General features: G+C 43.8%; 1 protein-coding gene across 1 annotated transcript; it reads left to right on the top strand.

Moving 5' to 3' along the window:
* Window positions 1–374: 374 nt before the first annotated feature.
* Window positions 375–15,195, top strand: LOC148022569 (uncharacterized). The gene is made up of 3 exons (XM_087695094.1): window positions 375–576; window positions 14,599–14,732; window positions 14,867–15,195. The coding sequence occupies exons 1-3, from the start codon at window positions 495–497 to the stop codon at window positions 15,131–15,133; spliced, it is 483 nt and encodes a 160-aa protein (XP_087551220.1). The 5' UTR covers window positions 375–494; the 3' UTR covers window positions 15,134–15,195.
* The last annotated feature ends 4,245 nt before the right edge of the window (window positions 15,196–19,440 follow it).

The raw sequence follows: 19,440 nt of genomic DNA, 5'->3' as shown, positions 1-19,440 counted from the left end.
CATAGGGTAAAAGGCCCAAAAGAGTGTCATGTAAACTTTGCATTCTGGATATTTTGATACAAAGCATGATTAGGTCACGATAGAGCAGAGCAGAGGCCTCTTGCTCACGTGAAAGGAAGTTGTAGAATAATTTTTTAAATTTCTGGCAAACATGGAGGAAATTGGGGTGCCGCAATAGGAAAAAAAATAGGGTTGCAATAAAGGAGCGAAAGGAGAAGGATTTGGAGAATGGAATGTGTCAATCTCATCTACTATCCTCCTTGAGGGGGGGTCATGACCTTGCTGGCCCTGGCAACCTAGTTGCTATTTGGTGAGCAGGATCGCTGCGCCCGCCCGCCCGCCCGCCCGCCCGATTTGAACCGGCTCATACTTTTACTCCAGGCGTCTGCGAGCCAGACTCGAGGGAGTCTGTTCCTTTCAGTACGGTACTCTTACCTTCGCAGACCTTCGTCGTTGTGTTTTTGGTGAAGTTCCATCGACAGTTCGCCAGAGTAATGGCTGGAGCGCTCTTTGGCAAGGGCCGCTTCTCCTTGGCGGGCCTTCTGAGAGACCTGCCTTCTGTGGCGCCTCCACCTGGTGAGACATCTCTTTTTGAGAGAGAGAGAGAGAGAGAGAGAGAGTGTGTGTGTGTGTGTGTGTGTGTGTGTTGTTGATCGGACTGAGCAAGAGATCAGAATGCTGATAACACAGCAAGAACACCTCTAGTAAACAGAGTTGAAAGCGATCCTTCGTGTATACTTGTAATGTCCAGAATGACACACCATAAAAGAAGCACTGTCGTCTTATATGCAAACACGTAGCGAAACTGTGATCTTTAAGGTTTACTAGACATAAGAAAACTGCAATATTGAAGGCTTATTAGATGTCCTGATGCCATGTCCCTTAATGATAGAGTGAGGCTCAGGGTTATTAACGTGCGTGTTCTGTTTTATAAAATTGAGGATGATATTGGAACTTCAGCGCTTCGAATTGTGGTGATCTGAAATTGCCAAGATCTTTATATGAATTTGGATGATTTTCAGGCTCAAGCCATGAGCTAAAATCACGCTTTAGCTCTTGCACACGCTGATTGCTGGATGTAGCCTCTAATTATTTAGCTAGATTTATAATTTTAGGCTTAATATATGTGAGCTAGAAGTCAGGCTCCAATACATCTACATCCTAGTTCTGAGATCAATTGCATCATAGCTTTGACTGCGGATATGTGCCTTGTGGTTCAGATACATGAGGCCACCTCAAACTCTTGGCTCAATAGCTCTTTCATGCGAGCATAATCAGCATAATCATGGAAATGCAGTCCTGATTGGCCGACTTCTTCTCAGTATTCATCCCTTGCACGTGTCTTCAATATGCGCCTATTGGGTGCTCTTAGTAGGATATGATGCCTTTGAGGTAGGTTGTAGGTCGGAGTTGCTATTAGAGCGATGTTATCAAAAGGGCCAATTAGGATTATTGTTCGTCCTAGTTCTTGTTTAGAGGGGGCTACTTTTTGCGTTTTGCAAGCATTTTAGGTGAAGATGTCTTCTGAGGCCAAGACAAAGTTTCAAGTGATCATGGAACGGAAGGTGCTTGTGTTACGGGCTCTTCCAATTGATCAAAAGCTCGATGGCAAGAACTATTGCATCTGGCAGGTTATGATGCTTGCCATATTGGAGTCCTATGATCTGGTGGAGCTTGTTACAGAGGCTATTCATCGTCCTTCTTCACAAGATGAGTCCAGACTCTCTTCAAGTGATAAGTTGGAGTTGACAAAGGCTCAGGCACATTGGGACAAACTAAATACTTGTATCTGCTCGTTTTTATTTCTCTCATGCACTACAGCTGTGATCTCTCATATAGAGCATTTGATGGTGGCCCGAGAGATACAGTTGGAGCTTGATCAGATGTATAATCACATGACCGTCATGAAACGAGTTTCTTTGGAAGTGTAGATGAGGACCATGAGTGTCAACAAGTCATATTCTATGCGGAAGCATATTAACAAGTTGAGGCAGCTTTAGATGCAAGTACAAAACGTAGGAAAGGTGATTACTTCTAAAGACATGGTGATAACTCTTCTTTCATAGTTACTGCCTTGTTTCAGTGGTTTCTATTCCGTCTTGATTGCCTCAGGGTAGTCGGAGACTCTTCGTTGGGAGAGGTTGGTTCCTATGGTCTTGGACTAAGAGGAGCAGTTGAAAGGGACCAATGCTTCTAAATCAGAGCCATTGGTAGGTCAGTCCTCTCAGAAGAAGGGGAATGACTAAAAGAAGAAGAACAAGGATAAATCAAAGAAGGACAAGGAAAAGGAGTCCACTTGTCACATTTATGGCAAGACAGGTCATTGGAAAAAGGATTGCCCTTACAAGGAAAGTACGGAAAAGGAGAAGAAAGAGAAATCTTCAAAGGATTCCGGAGCGGTGGCTGCTTCCTCATCAGTTGCTTTCCTCCACTTGGAGGTGGTTGAGACATCAACCTTGAAGGCCTCTCATGCTGCATTGATGGTCCCGTACACTTGGAAGTGGATTGCTGACAGTGGTGCCTCACGGCACATGACTCCTTCTTCAACAACAAGTGTTGCTCATTTGTGGCCTTTGCATGGCCAGATTCTTATTGGTAATAGTTCTTCTATCTATATTTAGGGACAGGGTAATATGCATCTTATCCCAAATGGGCAAGGTGGTGCCCATACATACGAGGTGCCTTATGTATCGGCCTTGGGATACCATCTCCTTTCGGTGCACAAGATTTGAGCGCTTTGCCTCTTGATCAAGTTTAATGTGTACTCCTTTCGGATTCTTGATCGTGGATCGAGACAAGTCCTTGCTTCAGTTATGTGGAGAATGGAGCCTATAAGTTGTGGTTTTCTTTTGCCTTGACTTCTTTTCTTTTTAGCTCTCAAACACAGTTCGAGCTTTGGCATGCTTGGTTTGGCCACCTCAACTATGATTACTTACGAAAGGCGTCTAAGGGACAACTTGTTTGAGGTTTGTCGGATAGTGTGGTGAGCTAGCAGCCATGTGTCTTTTGGCATCCGTGAGAAGTAAACTCATGATGCTATTCCCAGTAGGGCTTCGAGGTGGTCTTCAGTACCTTTGGAGCTTGTGTCTATTGATCTTTATGAACTAATGAGGACGGAGTCCCTTAGAGGGAGCTTGTATTTCATGCTAATTGTGGATGATTACATCAAGATGACATGGGCTTATTTTTTGAAGCTGAAGTTGGAGGCTTTCTTTAATTTTATAGATTGGTTGCTCTTTGAGAAAAACCGATTGGGCCGGAAACTGAAGACCTTACGATCGGATAAGGGTGGAGAATTTGTTTCTAATGAGCTTGCTTGTTTTTGTATAGATCGTGGTATCCACTAGGAGTTTGCCAACAGAAACACTGCTCAAGAGAATGGCATATTGGAGTGGAAGAATTGCAATGTGATTGAGATGGCCCGTACCATGATGGAGCATTGATAGACACCTCAGTGTCTATGGGTTGAGGTTGTGGCTATTGTAGTCCATATTCTTAATTGATTCCCTACTTCCGTTGTTGTTGGTATGTCCCCTTATGAGGCATATTTTAGGTCTAAGCCAGATGTATCTTATTTTAGGGTTTTTGGCTGTGACACCTATATTCACATCTCGAAAACATAGTGTGACAAATTTGAAGCGGCTTCCAAAAGAGAGGTGTTTGTGGACTATAGCTCATAGTCTCAAGGTTACTGATTGTATGATCCCGTGAAGTGGGATGTCTATACGAGCCATGATGTTCGATTTGTGAAAGTTTCAGCTTCAGAGAGGGGTGAGGCACACATCGTTCTTGGAGATCCCAGTGATACCATGGTGGGTGCGAGTGACTGTCCCTCTGGAGGTGCGAGTGACTGTTCCTCTGGAGCCTGTGCCTCTTGAGGATTCTCCTTCAAGTGAGGAGTTTATTGAAAGGAACCTTGAGGAGTGGCAGCTATGTATGTTTTGAGGAAACTGCCTGAAAATTCCTGCACTTCAGGTCAGTCCTTCAAACCAGACCTGAAAATTCCTTTCTTTTTGCATCTTGCCTTTCTTCCTTATCCAAATGAACATAAATCCTATCCTTCTTAATCATCTCCATTCTTGCACCAACAAATCTGTATTTGAGGACCACTTAAAACATCCATAAATAGCATACTGGTCCCAGAATTCAAGAACAACCATGGGCAACATATAATCTTCAAGAATGCCATATAGACTTGCTGTAGACATCATAATTGACTGCATAAACACACTGCTTTGAATATTACAGCCCCTTTATTGCCTGAATTGATATTAGCCACAAATAGCACTTGATTTTCAAAAATGACATACAGATATATAGCACACAGCATGATTGTTCACAGCAATATGCTATCCAGAAAATTGCAGATTTGATATTTCCTTTCTTTGAACTTCATGACCGCCTTTGTTTATGAATATGCCATCCTGAATATCTGCCTTGAATCCACAGCATGATAACTTTTGAAGTGATTGAATTCTTAAGAAATAAGAACTTCAAGATGTCTGCTTCAAATAACTTGACTGTAGGGTTTTTCTTATGCATAGATGACTTGACACCTACAACTTGTAAAAGTGCAAAAAAATGCCTGAAAATACTAAAACGCCTTGAATTTGTGAAAGATCTTGAAGCATTTTTCCTCAAAAACGAAACCATATCTCCTGTGTCTTCTTGGAAAAGATCGTCGTTCTCTTATCAGTCATTACATAACTGCCATCATTATCTTCATTCAGAGACTGATCCTAACAATTTTTTGCTTCAGCATTCCTGTCGCCTAAATCTCTTAGGACCTGATTCCAGATCTGCACCTAAATCAAGAAATTATTTTCCTGAACCTGGCAGGATCGCCAAAGTGTTTTGAGTAAACCATCACGAGCGTGCGCAGAGAAAGAGATACATGAGACACACGAGAGACTCTCATCGGAAAACGACTCCCATTGGAACTCCATACACACACAGAGATAGGAAACGCACGAGAGAGAGAACATAACTGACAATTGGTTATTCAATATGCGCATGACATTACAAAGACTATGCTCCTTTTTTAAAGGCTTCCTTGGTGACTCCTCACATGACAACTACGAGACCGTCCACATGACAAAGTGACTCCTTATGCTGACCCAAAAGACTACATACATACAAGTACTAAGGTATGAAATAGTACTAAGTAGATGATGGAATTCAAGCCCTAACAATGTAGGATGGCGTGTGACGTTCTCAGAGGAACCAAGCACACCACACTAAGCTTGTGTACACTAATTATTGTTTGGTGACTTGTGTCATGTAGGATCGGGAGCCCATTTTTGTGAAGGAGGCCTTATAGCATGATTATTGGCAGAGAGCGATGGAGGAGGAGTTGGAGTCGATTGACAAGAATGACACTTGGTACCTTGTGGCTAAGCCTTCATAAGAAGGTCATTGGAGTCAAATGGGTCTTCAAGACCAAGTACCACAGTGATGGCATGTTGGACAAGCAGAAGGCCCGCCTTGTCCAAGCATTGATTTCCATGATACTTTTCCCCTTACAACTCGGATGGCTTCTATTCGTGCAATTCTCACCTTGGCTAGCCATAGGAGATGGCTGGTCTATCAGTTGGATGTGAAGTCTACCTTCTTGAATGGGGAGTTGAAGGAGGAGATCTAGGTTGACTTCAGGCTTTGGTTCTTTTGATGGTAAGGTGTACAAGTTGCGGACGGCCCTCTATGGCCTTAAGTAGGATCCCTGTGCTTGGAATGAGAAGATTGACTCGTTCCTCCAAGAGAGATTGGGGTGTTGGTGTTCCAAGGCCGACCCCTAGCTTTATGTTCACACCTCAAGTGGAGGTCGTGTGTTGTTTTTCCTTTATGTGGACTACTTGCTTGTGACAGGTAACCATGGCCAGATGGTCACAGGGATGAAGGCAACACTTCATGAGAAGTTTGAGATGATGGATATGGGACTTCTTCATTTCTTTCTAGGTCATGAGATCTATCAAACTTTGAGAGGGATCTTTATTTCCTAGTAGTGTTATGTGTAGGAGCTCTTGCCTATGTGTGAGATGGAGGGATGCAAGTCTATTACGACTCCTGTGGATTTGAATTGGAAGGCAACAACTCATTTTGATTCTCCTTTGGCGGATGCTACCCGTTACAGGTAGTTGGTTGGCTCCTTGACCTGGCTTCTCAATACTCATGTTGACTTATGTTATGTTGTAGGTGTGCTGGCTAGGGTTCATGAGTGAACCCAAGATGGTGCATTGGCAGGGTGCTCAGAGGATTTTAATGTTTCTTTGGGAGACCCTTGATCTTGGGATCTATTATCTAGTAGGTAGAGGTGATGCAGACTTCGTACTTACAGTATGGAGTGATTCAGATTGGGCTGGTGATATGGATCATCGGAGGTCCACAACAGGTTATTGCTTCCTTGGGTGCTGGTGCTGTCTCATGGAGCAGCAAGAAGCAGCCCACGGTTGCCCTATCTTCGATTGAGACGGAGTATCGAGCGGCGTCTTCTACCACATGTGAGACAATATAGCTTCATAGGCTCTTGGAGGAGCTTGGCTACCTGTAGTTAGGTCCTATTGTTCTTCAGTGCGACAATGAGAGTTGCCTTGCCTTGGCCAGGAACCCTGTGTTCCATGCTTGGATGAAGCACATTGAGATCTAGTACCATTTCATTCGGGAGAAGCTTTTGGATGAGACTATTGATCCGGTCTACTACTAGTCAGAGGACAATCTTGCAGACTTGTTTACGAAGGCGCTTCCTCAGGCTTTACTTTGATAGTACTCCAAATCCCTTAGCCTTCTGCCCTGTCCACGATTTGAGAGGGGATGTCAGACATTGGCATTCCCTAGACAGGCAGTTAGATTTGCAAGCAGTTTTTTGCAGTCGTAGGACACATGGCGGGTGACATCAGCATGTGGCAATCAGTGCAGGACACATGGCAGTTTGGTAGTAGAGTTGAACAGCACCAGTGTAGTCAGATAGTAAATCAGCTGCCAACATATTTCTACCATTTTTTCTCAGGCTATTTATTGCATGTCTTGAGCACATACTTTTACAGTCTTTTGATCTCAGGTTTCCAGATTGTTGATCGTGGAGAGTGCCTCGGGGTTCACAGAGTGTAAGATCTTCGAGGTGGAGACTTATGCATGCATACACTTTGTGCCCCTGTACATATTTGCTTCCTTGTACAACATTCTTCATTGCAGATTTTTTGTGTTCCACTGTTTCTTTCTCTCTCTCTCTTCTCTCTCTGTTCACTCTGGCTTGGGCATATGCTTTCGTACTGCTTCACTCGGACAGGATGATGAGAGAGAGAGAGAGAGTAGGTTGCCTATATATAGGCAAACTAGGGCCACAATTGGTAATAAAATGGTTAGGCCCAAAATATGGGCACCCAAGACAGCCTAAAGTGCCCAAAAAGAAATGCACTAATGTGTCCTCCATCTAAAATACCTAAAGCACATAAAATGATAGACAAAGATAATGTTAGAACTTGTAATGTTCTCATTTAACTTAGGTTGAGGCTCATGGGCAGGAGATGATTCAAGGAATTTTAGTGTATTCCATTGAAATTGCTATACAAGCTAAAGAAATACCGCAAGGGGCGCTAGTTTTTGGGCTAACAAGCTGTCCCTTGTGCAAGGTTAAGTGGTAAAGTGTGTATTTCCAGATTTGTGTATTTTATGCTTTGCTGTAATTAGTGCTTAATGAGGTTATTTATCACCCTTACTGAGGAGGAAGGTTGGTGTTAGTGATAGCTCTTGGATGATGACAGATGGCAGGGTGATATCAATGTACTGCAAACACAATTGTTAGATTACCCAAATAGATTGGGTATCAACACCAAGATGACTCGAACAGGCTTTTCCTCTTCTTGTAGATTTTGATGAGAATAACCGTGAGGAAGCTGTTCTCACATGGGATTCAAATGATGCACGTGCATATTTTGCGTTGCTTCGGTGTATTTCTAAAGTTCTACTAGCGGTTACCTCATGTACGACATCACCAGAAATATGGTCGAAGCTTTAGATGATGTACGAGGCACCATCTCCCTTGCATGCCATGACCCTTTATGGACAACTTCAACAAATAAAGTTTGAGCCGAAGGACACCATTTAGTGAATTTTGCTCCGTGTTACATAGATACAGGATCAACTTCGACACATGTAGTCCGCCCTTTCAGAGGCACATCTAGTGGGAATGGTATTCTATAAGCTCCCCCCAAAGTTTGATGGAGTGGTGAATGCTTTGCGGGTGTAGATATCATCTACACTTATGAACTTTACACATATGTCCTCAATGCTGCTTAAGCATGAGATATCTTTGTGTTTACAAGGGAGGCTCTTTGTGAAGAAATGCTCTAAATGCAAAAACCACAAAACCAATCGTACAATAAAGCACAGACTGATAAACTCAGAACACAGTTAGGGCTAGGGTTAGGGTAACTTGGAGATTGTGAACACAATGGATAATAAAGTGGATGAATAATGAATATACAGTGCTCATGTGGTAAACACACTATGTAGTGAGTATAGAACCTTGAACTCTTGTATCTCTGGGATCAAGGCAGAGGTTATGAGCTATAGAGTGTGTCGTACTCCAAAAGGATCCCGAATCGTAACAAAGGTAGCCTCCAAGTATCGAACACTAGCAAACACAGCCAATGAAGATTGGATTTGATGCAGACGAGAGTGCAGGAGAGAGAAAGACTAAAAACGCAGGTACCTAAGGAGGGAAAAATCTAAACAACAACTATTAGATGCAAACGCAGCAGACAGAGGCGAGAGAATGTCAGCGCGACAACTAGAAACTGCAAATGCGATATTAAGAGGAGAGATAAGATCAGAGCAATAGTTCCCAGCTGATGGTGACAACATCAAATTGTAGGCGATAGCTTGTGGGACCTAGCGACAGCTGCAAACAGGTAAGGAAGGTTAGAATCAGGTGCTAGATTGTAGCAGATGGCTGGTGGAAGTGTTGATTGTGATGTCCTCTATGAATGGGGTGTAGGCAACAGAGATATGGCTCCTAAAACTTGCAAATGAGATTAAGGAAGAGTGGTGGGCTACATGGCTATTTATAGAAAGTTTGGGACACCCAAATTAGGGTTTATATGGGACATAGTAACTCTTTAGGATCGCGTTTCTTTTTAAAATGAGAGGTTTTCTTCATTAATTAAGCATGTCTTGGAGTTGTTTAAGTTAGGCTAATGCATTTTTAGCTCAATATCCCAAGCTAATGCATTTTTAGCTCAATACCCTCTCTCAGGCCCAAAATTGAGCCATGAGAAATAAGTCCATAATATATATTTTTTGTTGTTTCAAGGTGTTCCACTCCCAAAGCAGCTAGGGCATCGGGCAAAGGGTGCACGCTGGTTGCCTAGTGACCTATCAAGACTACAAAGGCAATGGTTATCTTACCAAGGGAGCCCAAGTAATCACCCCAAAGAGGCCAAGGCATCGGACTAAGGTTGTGCGCCGGCTGTTCAGGGGCCTACCTGTGAGAGTGTGCTGCGGAAGAGGGAATACGAAAACGGAGGGGGAGAGAGAGAGAAAGCAGAAAATAAGGAAGAGAAATCTGCACTGACTAAAATGAATGCTGAATACAAACAGGAAGGCGGAAGGAGACTGATCAGTCCCTGCATGCAGCCCACAGCGTTAGTGAGGGCACCAGATCAGGCTGATGATGATGGCTGTACCACCACGGGGGAGGAGTGTCAGAATCTGCAAGAAGAAGAAGACAAGTGATCAAGTGGGGAGGGGGGCTGCCTATAAATAGGCAAAAGGATAAACCCTAAAAATGCCCTAAAATAGGCGCAAACCCTAAAAATGCCCTAAAATGGGCGCCCCACATCAGTTACCAAAAAAGTGGCCGGGCAGCCAGTGGCTGCCCACTAAAAGAGGCCAAAAAGAAATACACATCCTAAGACAGCCAGTCAAGAGTGACGAGCCTCCCCCATCATAACATATGACAGACATGTCAGAGCTCCTAATGTCCTCGTTTGACTCAGATTGAGGCTCACAGGCTGGAGATGACAAGGCATAACAAACATGACTGCTAACACCCCCTCTCAGATCCTGAATGTGGCTGAAGGCCGAATAAGAAATAGATCCTGGGGTGGCAAGAGGAATGCCAATGTCGATGAAGTTCGTCAATGTAGACTGCCGCTGAAGGAGCTCCTCATGATCCTGGGAATCCCCCTCTAAAACACTAGGGGCCAGGGAATCCACAGCCGCATCACTGAGATTGTCCCCCTTCGAAAGGGATGGGGGGTATGAGGGAACCACCGGAGGAGAAGGTGGGGGATGGGAAGGAACCTGTGGAATAGAAGGTGCACAAGCGAGAATGGGTGTAGCAATAGACTGCCTCGGAGGACCCTGCATCAAAGAAGGGGAATGGAGCCTGTAAAGCCCTCTCTCCTGCCAACCGGTAGATAAGATAGCTCCTATAAAAGAATCCTCAATAACAACGGCATGCTCGGGGAAGATCACTCGTGTGCCAAGCCTCGTAAGGCCATAAACTGAGAGGAGGGGAAGGCCCAAATCTGGAACATGTAGGGCTTGTGAAAAGGAGCTCGAAGGTCGGTCGGTAAACAAAGGCAATGTGCCAACACCACTAATAGGCACCGGTAAAATGTCACCAACAGTGACTGAACCCTCTGATGGACGGAGATCCTGTAACAAATCACCTCGGGGAGTCATATGACTCGAAGCACCACTGTCCACTAACCAAGGCTACGCAGAAGACACTGTAGCCATGGAAGAAGGATCCTCCTCCAAAACATGGATATGAAGGAATATTGACTCATGGGTAACAGCTTGTGTAGAGGTAGAAGAAGGCTCCGATGTAGATCCACCCTTCGCTCTCGGACGAAGGTGAGGGTACTTCTTCCAGCATTTCTCCTCGGGATGTGTCCCTTTCCCACAGTGTGGGCACTTCGGTCTCTCTGAATCTGAGTCAGAGCCTGAAGAACTGCCCTTCTTCTTAGCCTTTGACTTCTTCTTCTTCTGTCCTCCTGAACCTGCAACAAAGGCTCTAGTGGAGTCAGATCCACTAGCACTGACCTCTCTGAGTCGCTCGTCATGCTCCAAGACAAGCGGGGATAGCTCCTCCCATAGAAGCTGGGCACGGGTCCTTGAAGTAAGAAGGCTGGTGTAGAAGACATCAAACCGAGGCGATGGCAGCTGAGGCAAGAGAATCATAGCCATGTCTTCAGAAGATATCGTCCAACCGAGGGATGCAAGCTCATCCCTCATATACTGTAATCTGTTGATGTAGTCCTTCATGGAAGGACTATCATCAATAGCGAGCATCCGCAACTTCTTTTCGAGAGATATCCGGTGGGCAAACGTCTTTTGTTGATAGAGAGACGCGAGCTTTCTCCAGACGTCTGCTGCAGTCTTCAACCTGTGAACATGAACAAGGACAGAATCCTACAAACTTAGAAAGAGGAAAGATCTGGCTCTAGAATTGAGCAGATCCCATAAGGCTGCATGATCCATAGATGTCCCATCTGCGGGATCCGCCTTAGGCCGGGGAATAGGAACAGAAACAAGCTCCCAAAGATCGAAGGAGTCCAAGATACACTCCACCTTGCAGGACCATAGAGAAAAGTTGGAGCCATCCAACCAGTCCTCTTTGGGCAGCTGAGGAAGTACGGGTACCTGTACAGGGGGTACCAAAGGCTGCATCTTCGGCCCACTGGAAGGGGCTCGCCGAGATACATGAATAGAAGGGGGACGGGAAAGAGGAATAGACTCCGGACGACGGCCCTCGTGATAGAAATCACGCCTCCGTTCAGATGAGTGTCGAGACAAAAGCGCGTCATCTGAGTCATCAAAGCCCGTAAACTGATGAGAAGACATCTTCCAATCTGCAAAACACCAAAGAAAACTTTGCCGATGCCGAAGAATGACCAGCAGTATGGTCGCCAATCACCAAAACGCAGGCTGGGGAGGCCTACAGACACCTGGAGCTGCAAAACGCAAGGTTGTCTGATGAATATCACCAAGACAGAAGCCGCCAGCACCAAAACACAGCCTGGGAATAGGTCGCAGCAGGAAAAGAGCTGCCTGGAGATGGAACGACAGCCAGATCAGCAAAGCGCAGGCTGGAGGAGTGTCGCCCAGCTGTAGGAGTGGCCGCTCTGACTGAAAACGCAAGCAGGAAGAGGTTGATGATGACGTGGCAGTCTCTGGAGGGGGCGCCGGCAGCAAACGCAAGGTTGGTGACCTCTTGGAAGGGCCGCCTTGGCTGTTGGGGAAGAGACCAGCAGCAACACAAAGATTGTGGGTGTTCTCTCGCGTAAATCTCAGCTCCGTGTACTCTCCTTCGGCTCTGATACCATGTGAGAGTGCGCTGTGGAAGAGGAAATACGAACACGGAGGGGGAGAGAGAGAGAAAGTAGAAAATAAGGAAGAGAAATCTGCACTGACTGAAATGAATGCTGAATACAAACGGGAAGGCGGAAGGAGACTGATCAGTCCCTGCACGCAGCCCACAGCGTCAGTGAGGGCACCAGATCAGGCTGATGATGATGGCAGCACCACCACGGGGGAGAAGGAGTGTCGGAATCTGCAAGAAGACAAGTGATTAAGTGGGGAGGGGGGCTGCCTATAAATAGGCAAACGGACAAACCCTAAAAATGCCCTAAAATGGGCGCCCCACATCAGTTACCAAAAAAGTGTCTAGGCAGCCAGTGGTTGCCCACTAAAAGAGGCCAAAAAGAAATATACATCCTAAGACAGCCAGTCAAGAGTGACTAGCCTCCCCCATCATAACATATGACAGACATGTCAGAGCTCCTAATGTCCTCGTCTGACTCAGACTGAGGCTCACAGGCAGGAGATGACAAGGCATGACAACCATGACTGCTAACACTACCAAGCAGGGTTGTCTCAATACATAGTACGGACTGATCCTTACGGTACGGTATGGTATGCATCCATACAATTTAGTACGAAAAAATGGGCACTTTTTGGCCACTCTCCTTTCCCTTGCACTAGAAAGCAACAAGAGGGGCAGCCAACCCCTTTCCCTTCTTTAAAGAAGATGACCCTTTCCACATCTTGGCATTCGCCTTGAGACATTAAATGCTGGCAAGCAGCAATGAAATAATGCAGGAATGAAAATGCATGCAGCTGAGGACAAAATGCAAGCAATAGGGGTTGGAAAACAGGCCATTTTGCAGCAGATATGATGTCACCCAGGCTGAAAAATTGTCCGAGCAGGCACAAATGATCAGCAACACCAGTTGGGAGAACTGCAACAGCAGAAAACAGCACTCCAAGACTGAATGTGGATATCTAATACCATGTTAGAGGTGGGTGTAGCAATGAAGCGTAGAAGACTGCTGTAATAGACTGCACAACATGAGAAAAAAGATACAAAGGAACACAAGATCACTACAAAGAGAGAACTCAGAGATATGCTTGGGAAATGGAATCCATATACCAAACACAACATAGTCGGGTACAATAGTGAGTCACTAGCTGTGTGGGCACTAGCACTGGCTCCCTCTCTCTTGCACAAAAGTCTACAAATGAATTATGATGACTGAGGAGGAGGGAGCCGGAATAAATGGGCATAAAATAATGCTAATAATGCATCAGGTTGGTCAGCATTATAATGGCCTAGAAATGCAGTTGACCAGCCAATAAGTGACAAAAACCAAAATAGTAAGTACTAGACCACAATACACATACATAGACTCACTCATGAGCTTACTAATTTGCTAACACGATGGAGCATGCCAGAGACCACTGTCCTAGAAGAAGGCTCTAGAAGTACTAGAGATTTGGAGTGAATCATGAAGCTCGGGAACATGGTTGAAGTAGAAGATGAAGAACTTGGAGCTGTGAGCCAAAGGCTAAGCATCCTCCAAGCTTGAAAAGAAAGCCTCAGGCAATCATGGTTAGGCCATGGCAAGGAAATCTCAGGCCATGGCAAGGAAATCTCAAGTCCATCAGCGAGAAAAATCATAATGAAAATCAGTGATATGCAAGATAAGAGCAGAGAATAAGAGTATAGGAGATATAAGGGGTACTCTTGGTCAACCAGCCTGAACAGCTAAAAAAATGTTCAATAGTTATCACATTTAAGTTTGATGATTATGTGCAGGAACTGCCACATTTTTTAACGAGACCAATCAGCTGGATTCAAAGATGGTTAAGAATTAAGGTGTTTCTTTGTCTGGTTTCCAAAGCAGGCTGAAATAGATAGATATTATTCCTTTCTCAATGTTTGTTTTACATAATGCTTGTATTAACAAGGATTAAATTTGCATAAGACCTTGTGATGGACATGAAAAATCCATGTAAAACGCATATGAACAGCAATGGAGAACCTCAAAATGAGGCTGCCATGCCATTACAGTACCCCCCCCCCCCCCCCCGGGCCCAAAAAAAAAAAAAAAAAAAAAAAAAAACCACTCTTGGTCATATGGGGGCATCAGTTCTTTTGTCTCAGAGGCCACTTTGGCCTCTATTAAATGGTTATGCGTTCCTTTCTTTCTTGCTCTTTAAAGCATCACTTCTCTTCTGCCTTCTCTACAATGCTACAAGTGCTACTTGATTTATCACTGCAAAATAAGACACCCCTTTCGTTCTTGTGAGCAGATGTGACGATTGGAGATGCTGGAGGCTTCAGTCTATTTTTTAGAAGATGGGCAACAAAGAAAGCAGCGGGCTCTACACAAAACGGGCGGGATTCCAGACCGAAGTTTCTTGGTGTAAAAAAGTTTGGGGGCCAGGTTTGTGAGTTAATGTCTAGTTACTTACACAAGTTTTAAGACAAGCTAGTCACACTGTTTTGAGGAAGGTCTTCTGTTTGCTTGCTAGCATGCACAGTTTGTAAACCTTTTTTTTGGTATTCTTTTTAATGCAGAAAGTCATCCCAGGGAATATTATAGTTCGTCAGCGTGGAACTAAGTTTCATCCAGGAAACTATGTAGGCATGGGCAGAGACCATACTCTGTTTGCACTAGTCCCAGGTCATGTGAATTTTGAGAAAGACCGGAAAAGTGGTCGTAAATGGGTCCATGTGGTGCCAATTGATGGCCCCAGGATTCATCCTGTGTATCAACATCTAAAGCCAGAATTCTTGCTGAAGAATTGTAAAGAGGAAGATAAAGCAGTCCCCGAAACTGTCTAGGAGGGTTTTACCTGGACAAGTTTAACTGCGGTGTGCATTTAATGCTCCATCTTTTTTCTGCTTTTGCATAGCAAAATGAAGCCAAAGTTTGGACACTTTTCCTCTTCAAGGTCTTGTTATAGATTAATAGCCGAGTTATGAGATTCAAGGAAACAATACTTAGGCCTTATGTGGAACTCCTCTAGCCAGTTTGCAAGCTTTTTCTTAGCATCGTAGTCGATGGTCAGCATTAGATAATTCCGAGCTCAGGGATATATCATCATTTCTTTTCAAAATCAATAAGTGGCAACAAATGCCTTGTTAGTGTAAACCATGAATGAGCCAAGGCCAAATTCCAAGTCACACCATGGCCTTATTTTTGCTACTAATACTTTGGTGTAAAGCAAAATGATATAGCTTGGATAATGCTTTCCACCATGGGTAGTTTTTATTGAGTGAGGTACAGGGCACGTTGTTTGAAGTTTGGGACAGGTTCATGTGCCTGAGCGCCCCCCTCCCCCTCTCCCCACCCCCATGTGTCTGTACTTGTGGCAGTCTCACGAAGACATAACGTTATCATGCAATTAAAAACTAATACTTGTTGCCCCTTGGACTTTGAACATGTGCATGGGGAGCTCATGAGAACTCCTAAGGAAAAATTTGAGAGAGGGGGTACAAAATCTTGGTTCTAAGAGTTTTCCTTAGATTTGGAAATGTGCCATCATATTTTGACAGGATAAACCCTAAATGCTCGACATTAGAAGGTATAATACTCTCGAAAAAATAGCCTCGAAAAAATAGCGCTCGACTAGTTGGTGAAGGCGGCGTCTCCCTTTTGCTAGCACGCAAGGCAAAGAGGGTCGAGATTGAAGGGAAGGCCTTGCTTTGTATGTAGTGGCCACGATTCTACCCTTACATGTATAGAAAATAAGTAGCCGATACTAGCAATCACTTAACGATCGTACATCAAAGGTTGATTGTGTGGATACCATAGTCAATACATTTTGACGAACATGATCATAGTAAAGTTTTTGAATGCTGCATGACTATGTAGTGGCTTTTTAATTATCTTTTAACTAATCGAAGGTACATTTCGCATTTACTCTACACCTTGTTATTAGTTGATTCTTTGACCTTTAGTCAGGTATCGTCGGCCGGAGCTTTGGCCTAAGTGTAGCGTGTTACTACTCGCACGTTCGATACATTTTGATTTGGGGGGATGCTTTACTTTGGATAGTATAGTGAATATTGTATATGAACCTTTCATAAGGTGGAAATAGAAAGGCTTTTATATGGATCATGCTTGGACTTGCAACATCACCTTAACATCGGAAGGTCATAGTTTTCATTTATCTTAAGGTCATAGTTTTCATTAGCCTTAAGACCATTGTTGTCCACATCGAGTATATAGATTATGGACTTAGGCTTGTACTTAAGCCCAAAAATATAGCGTATACACCACATAATCAGTACATAAATTACAATTATAATAGTTATGGACCTTGCGATCTTAGGCATTATGGTTTATGCCTCTAAACAATTGTGAGGTCTATATCAGACTAAGATATTGTGTAGAGGTCTATAAAAATATTAGAGATAGACCTTACAGGCTAGCATTCTCTCTTAGATGTTTGAAACTAATTTCATATCTTTCTAATACCTCACTCTTATAATTAGTAGTCTATCATGTTGAAATATTCATCCACCACAACATAGAGTGCCTCAAGATCTTGCCTCTAAAAGCATGTGGAAATTGACATAAACAATCTAAGATTCAATGCTAACTAATATGTATTATGGTAGCACAACCAAGCAGAAGTTACACAGTTTTGATATTACAAATGAGATTTTGACATTCTATCTGGCAATTGGAAAAATTAGAGTTCATACTAAACTTTCATCTTCACATCACAAGCATTTCACTTTCTACATTGTACTCATCTCACTACACTTAGACATGAACTACACAAGGAATAAGAATAGAGAAAATAAGACAACACAGGTTGACATACTGCATCTGTCTCTTCCATTCAGAAATCCGCCATAGTTACATAATGATCTGCATGAACATACATGCGAAAATAACTGAATCCCAGGTGGTATGAAAAGCTACGACCTTCCATTTTCAAGATTCCAAAAATCATCATCAAAATTGACAAATGTCCAAAATAGACAAAAGACCATACATATTCCTAAATTGACTTCTTCTAAGGTCTAGCCCAAACACTTGGCACAGCTCGGTGGCTTGAGCCAACAGTTGACCTCGGACCTGTAGTCCCTTGATCCGTGCTGCTGCTTTCTTTATTTGCAACCTTCGATGACTCCTTTGCTGCATCTTCAATTCCACCATAAGTTGCTCGATATCCAATTAAATCCGCCTCTGCTTTCTTGTCTTCAATCTACACTACCAGGTTCTCAGCATCTTCCGTGCCTTGCACTTTACCATCCACAATTTGTTTATCAAAAGCCTCCAAAGACATCTGCATCTTAGCTTCCTGCCTTGCTATGTCCATTTGCATTTCCAAGTTTGCAATCTTTGCCTTCATCTCTGCATTTTGAGCCTGAAGTGAATGTGCTCTTGCAGCCTCAAACGAGGCTTTGAATTTGTCAATAGGTGTTGCCAGATGCTCTTAAAACAATCTAGTTGCATGGCCCCAGAGCTCCTTGATGTATTCAAACACTTATGACCTCAATGAATATGCATCCACGTTAGCCAACAATACCTCGGTTACTCCTTGCCCATCCAATGTAGCTTTCTCCAACTCCACCAAGGGCGTCAACCAATTCATCAGGAAGTTGTTTCTAAAATGAGTTGAACAATCTTATCCTCCACTTCCTGAAACTGCTTCTCTATTGCCATCTTCAAACCATCCGCCCAGCTTCGAAAATCATGCGCTGTTGTAAGCAATTTCGCATAGCGACTCTGACTCTTTGCTTCCGCACGAACTAAGGCCTCCTGAAAAGCTTTTCCATCATCTATCAGCTCCTCCACTTTATCCTGCAACCTCTTAATCTCTCTTTCCATCATGTTGACCTTTTGATCATCCCCTTTCTGTTTCTTCACTTCCTGAAACTGCTTCTCTGTTGCCATCTTCGAACCATCCGCCCAGCTTCGAAAATCATGCGCTACTGTAAGCAATTCCGCATAGTGACTCTGACTCTTTGCTTCCGCACGAACTAAGGCCTCCTAAAAAGCTTTTCCATCATCTATCAGCTCCTCCACTTTATCCTGCAACCTCTTAATCTCTCTTTCCATCATGTCGACCTTCTGATCATCCCCCTTCTGTTTCTCCAAAGTCAGAATCATAGCATCTTGATCGCAAATAAACCGATTCAAATCTGACAAACTTTGAATTGCATCTTGAACATAAAATATTTCGACTACCCTAGAATTGTATTCATGTGAGAATGGATTTGTCTTAATTGCATCTGTGATTGGAGTCTGCTCCCTAGAGCTCTCACCCAACTTCCGCGGAAACAAAGTGATGGTTTTGTTCCGGGATTCCGATCTTGGCACCATCAGTTGTTGAGGAAACAATGGTATCTTTGCCGCTTCTTTCTGATTAAGAGGCATTCCCTCCTGATTCTTTAAGCCGTGCTCCACTCCACTTTTTGACTTATCAAAGGACATCGGCTCCAATATCAACTTCCTCTTCTTGAACTCACTTGCATTCCCCTGACTAGATCTTCCCACAATACTGGCTGGTGATACCAATGGTACTAATGGGATCTGCAGCACATTAAAGAATAAGGCTGCCAAGTAAGGTGATAACTTTGTGCAATAGAAGGGGATCTCCTCTTGTCCTTTAGCTCTGTCAATTGCATCCTATTAAAAATGAAGGTCGCCCAATCTATCTTCGGCCCTCTCTTTGCATGATACACAGGTGCAAAAGCCTCTTTGGACATGTAGGCCATCTTTGCCAGTAGACAAACTTTGTTTAAATACCAAAACATGTGAACACTGCGGGGTTTGCCACAATTTTGCACCATGTAATAAGACCTTGTGCCTTCCGGCACTTCGAACTTCGCCTTCATGACAACATCACTAATCTTCTTCACCTTTTGCCCTGGGCAATAAGGCACTCTTAACACCTCTGCTACCAACTGCGGTGTTACTTCCTTGTCATCTACAATGAACCCTGCATTATTTCTAAGGTAGCTGAGCTGCTTCTCTGCATACTCATTCTTCTCTCCCAGAGCTCCCATGGCAAACATGCATAATCATACAGCCCGATTCATCGTAGCCAAACCTCTGTCTCTCTGTCCAGCACATCGAACTTTTCATCCACTTAGATTTCTTCTACATCATCGCCACCAGAGTCTGCTTC

Source organism: Lygodium microphyllum, chromosome 16 (genome assembly GCF_053477565.2).
Source record: "Lygodium microphyllum isolate KBCC chromosome 16, Lygodium_microphyllum_v1.1.10, whole genome shotgun sequence".
Classification (NCBI taxonomy): Eukaryota; Viridiplantae; Streptophyta; class Polypodiopsida; order Schizaeales; family Lygodiaceae; genus Lygodium; species Lygodium microphyllum.
The sequence above is the reverse complement of the archived record's forward strand: the minus strand, read 5'-3'. Positions and strand labels throughout refer to the sequence as shown.